Raw genomic sequence first — 4402 nt, 5'->3', positions numbered from 1 at the left:
AAAGCAGTTACATTTGGCAAACTGGTCAGTTCAAGTGAAGATATACTGAACGATATGTAGCGTCCTTGCTGCGAGTAACCAAGCAACGGGGTTTGTTTTCCAGCTAGTTAAGTGCTTACGTCACCTTTTCAACGTCAAATCTGTAAAGTAAGGAGAACCTTTGTACAAAACTTTCGACAGTGTTTGGTTTGGTTGGTTTGGTTTATGGGGTTTAACGTCCCAAAGCGACTAAGGCTATGAGAGACGCCGTAGTGGAGGGCTCCGGAAATTTCGACCACCTGGGGTTCTTTAACGTGCACTGACATCGCACAGTACACGGGCCTCTGGAATTTCTCCTCCAAAGAAATTCAACCGCCGCGGCCGGGATCGAACCCGCGTCTTTCGGGCCAGCAGCCGAGCACCATAACCACTGAGCCACCGCGGCGGCTTTCGACAGTGTTTGTATTGAGGGGTGTCGTAAAGGCTCCATTACACAGCTGAAAAGCAAAGCCCGCTTCCCTGTTACTTTTGGCAAGGACGCTATTTACATCTGTACAGATGTAAACGAAAATAACAACGGCATCTGCTGTTGGTCTCTTTCAAACAGCTATAAATACAGCCCACGCAAAAACCAGTAAACACAGAATGAAGACATAAAAGGATGACGTGTTCACTTTCTGCAATAACTGATGCGCTCATTAGGCGACAACAAAGCAAGACAGTGAAATTATGTATATGAGAGGGAAAAAACGCATTTAAAGTGATTCTCCTTTTCGATGGGGTCGTTTATAAATTAAATGTGGGAACGATGAAAATTTTATAAGAGAGCAGGAAATGCTTGCACTTTTTCTATGAAAAACTCCCGGAAGCCCGAAATGTTAATGATCGAAGAGTAAGTAACGCTCCAAGGCAAAAATTTCCCCGAATATTTTGTTAAAACTCAAACAAGAACAGCATACTAACAATATTAACAAATATAAGATATCAACAGCTGCTCTACAAATTAGTTGTTGGTTGATAAGTAGGTGCGATAATCACTAAAGAGAAAAATCTCTTGTTTTACTGCCGTTTTTTTTCGCCTCGCTTCGTTCCTTTGTTTTCGAAAGCCTTGGTAGCAGGTCGCTTTGCAGCGCTTCTGCATCACTTTAGGGCAAGCGGCAGGACTCTGCCCGTGATATTCGCCGGCACACTGTTTCTCGGCTCCGACGAGGCAACGCACAAACTCGCAGTGAACAAAGCATCTCTTGTTGTCACGCAAGACACGTCGTCGCACAAAGGTGCACGGTCAGGCATCGCTTCTCGGACGCTACCCTCGAGACCGGGGTGGCACCATTTTTGTCGTCAGCGGAAGGGAATACAGGCCAGGTTTTGTATGCTCTCGTAGAACGCTGCACCTTTGGAAGCACTGAATCCCCGAGACAGCGACGACGCGGCCATTATAAAGGTGGAGAGCGCTGTTGTACAGAGGGCGATACGCTTGTCTAGAACATGTTCTGGGCGTGTTTCGGGCTGAACACGCGATATCAACCGATAAAATTTGGTTAAAAACGGTCTGGATATAAGCATGTGCAGTTAAACTCATGCAATTTCAACGTCATTTCTTGTCTTCCTGGTCGCAGCAGCTTTGGGAGCTGCTGAAAAAAACAGTTCCGTCATTCTAGACATGCGTTTTGCCCTCTATAACTGAGAGTAGAAGGCTCCGATTGGCTTGTGTCACTCATTTGCTTCAGATATGTGTACAGAAAACTTAGCCCACGCATTTGTCGTTATTTGTTCCTCCATTGTTTAGTCCCATGCCATGTAGCTTGCCTCGTTTTCCTCATTTTTTTTTTTAAATTGCGGCAGTCTTTTCACTCTCACACTCCGCGTCCACTTGCTGTGCCACATTGAGCAGCATGCGCACTTTTTTTATTTATTGCGAGAGCACCCCTTGCGCATAAGTTTGTGCACTTGCCAATTACCAAAGCGTTAAAACGAACGGCAGCCATCGACTCCACCAATCTCAACTCGATCGCATTCTACCCCCAGCGATCAATCACTTAAAAATCCCGTGTAGCGCTGAGAAGACTTCCCATTGCTTCTGAAGCACCATCGTGGCATCATTACAGCTAGGGCCTTTCCTCTCACTGCCCGTGATAAAGCTTTTCCTTCCACATGAAGGCTGAAGTGTGATTAAAGAAAGCATCTAGATCGTTCACGGAGGCATAGGGCCTGCACCAAACTTCTTCACCATCGGTAGTTAGGAAAATTCAACGTTGCATCTCGGGCGTACGCAAAGAACCCGTAGCAGACATAACGAAGCATGGTGCTCGTGCTTTTTCCTTAATAGCAAGGTACTCATGATTCTGTCAGAGTTATTATCGCTTACGCCACCACCGAGCCCATCCTCTGCTCATGTCTTCATCTTCACCTCCACGCACAACGGGCCCCTCTCGAGGCGGTACTGTGATAGTCATCTGAGACGCAATGCAAGGTTCTGGAACCATTGATTCTTCTTTAGTCTGCACAGAACAGCGCCGAAGCGCTCCTTAGATACCTGAAGACTAATGAGGCAGGATTCAGCGCTGTGTCTCTGTCTCATCTCGTCCTCGTCGTATGCGCTGCACCGATAATGAAGCAGGATACCTGGGACATGAGGGGCCAGAATATAGTTTCAAAAGGATAGGTCAGGCAGGTTTAATTCAGGATATACTGAGCTATTGATCCGCACTCTTAAATTAAATGACTCTATTGCTCCCCCATGAGTGACTGCCTTCCTTTTCTCTCTCTCTTTAATTTGCTCGTTATGACTTAGGCGATGCGGTTTGGGCAATATTAATTTTATTTTTTGAAACACTCAAACTTACGAATGGCCTGCATGCAACTCTCACGCAGGTGCCGTCGAAGACGGCGAGCAATAAAACCGGCTCGCGCGTACCGACGTCAAGGTCAAGGACCACAACAACGACCATGCCCATCGCCCTGGCCATCGCCGCCACTGCGGTAGTCTTGCTCGCTGTGATCCCAGCGTGCCACGCCGCTGGAGGGACATCGGAAGACGAAGAGGGCCGGTCCTTCCTGAACTTCTCCCCTTCGGCGCTCAAGAAACGCTTGGGCTCCGGACTCCGTGCCACGGGCCGGTCGTACTTCGACGCCGAGGACATCCTACTGTTCATGTTGGGCCTCGGCCTGGCTTCCATGCTCGGCCTGGCCACCTTCATGGCGCCCTTCACCTCCATCCTGGCCACGGGGCTCACACCGGTCACGGTGCAGGGCAACGTGCCGCCGGCAGCGGCCGCCGTCACGCACGGCAGGCGGCGACGGAGCAGCGCCACTTCCTGGACTGACGGCACTCACGCGGCCAGGTTGCTGCACGCGATGGACGAAACGCATACGCGCTACAAGGAACCGCTGTAAACGGCCGCCACCTTCGCTTGCAGGTCTTGGACAGGCACACAGTACGCTATTGAGTGTAATTCGTTACAGCGAAACACGTTGTTCTGCAGGCAGAGCTCCGAAGCCCCGCTGTACCGTACAGTCCGCTGCAAAAGTTTGCAGAACACGGGAGGCGCAGTAAGAACAAAGAACAAAAATTGAACTCATTCGCAGGCAATCATCGAGGGTACAACTAAACAGCTCAGACAGCAGTGCCCCATGAGCCTTTGGGAGAAGTGCAAAGCAATTCTCACGAACAGGCTGTGGTCCAAGCGGCAAGAAAATTTTGCGAATTTAGTCTTTCATAGCAGCTGTGTTCCATAACCACTTGCAGCTGGCTGGATGTTTTCTTGGCTTGACAGCGAGGTGTTCAGTACTATGGCCACAATTCAGTCCTGCGGTAAAGCGGATTTAGTTGCATGTTCAAATGAACTGCGCAGAGCGCGTCGGCGCTTTGACATTACACCCGCACGTTCTCTTGCCGTGACACTTACTTTCACTTCCTTGACAGATGTCCGTTTAATTTATGTAGTTTGACACCGCATGCTATTCGTCTGAGGAGGAAAAAAAGGACAAAAACTCTTGGATAGAAAACTCCTCACTCCCGAAGAATACCTGTAACGCACTCCAGCTCCTGCCCCAAGATCACTGGGCTCCCTGACCTACCCGAATCAAGTAACCACAAGCTACACACTCTCGATATTATCACCCTTTTCTTCCTGCACAACCCCTGGGGCTCAGGCATATCTGAGCAGCCTTACCTTTGCGGAAATATCCGGACACGTCATGGTATGCCACCAACGTCGACTACGATTACCCTGCATAAAGTACTTCGTGTAGCCGTTGCAGTAAAATTCACTTCATCAGTGACTTGGCCATGAGCAACTATCGTCACTTCTTAAAGCGAGCAGCTAAGTACACGATATCGCAGTACGGAGGCAAATTCTCTTGCATCGATTAACAAATATTCACTAAAGGTTTCCGCAACTTCTTGCTGCCCCTAGATCAA

The 4402-nt window shown here is 48.9% G+C and overlaps 1 protein-coding gene across 1 annotated transcript; it reads left to right on the top strand.

Moving 5' to 3' along the window:
* The first annotated feature begins 2928 nt into the window (after positions 1-2928).
* Positions 2929-3375, top strand: LOC149342973 (uncharacterized). The gene has a single exon (XM_089546853.1). The coding sequence runs from the start codon at positions 2929-2931 to the stop codon at positions 3373-3375; it is 447 nt and encodes a 148-aa protein (XP_089402979.1).
* The last annotated feature ends 1027 nt before the right edge of the window (positions 3376-4402 follow it).

The sequence above is a fragment of the Amblyomma mixtum genome, chromosome 5 (genome assembly GCF_055824585.1).
Source record: "Amblyomma mixtum isolate Tamu chromosome 5, ASM5582458v1, whole genome shotgun sequence".
Taxonomy (NCBI): domain Eukaryota; kingdom Metazoa; phylum Arthropoda; class Arachnida; order Ixodida; family Ixodidae; genus Amblyomma; species Amblyomma mixtum.
Note: the sequence above shows the minus strand (reverse complement) of the source record. Positions and strands in the feature narration are given on the sequence as shown.

Coding starts and splice junctions, on each gene's coding strand:
- LOC149342973 (XM_089546853.1), top strand. CDS start 2,929: ATGCCCATCGCCCTGGCCATCGCCGCCACTGCGGTAGTCTTGCTCGCT.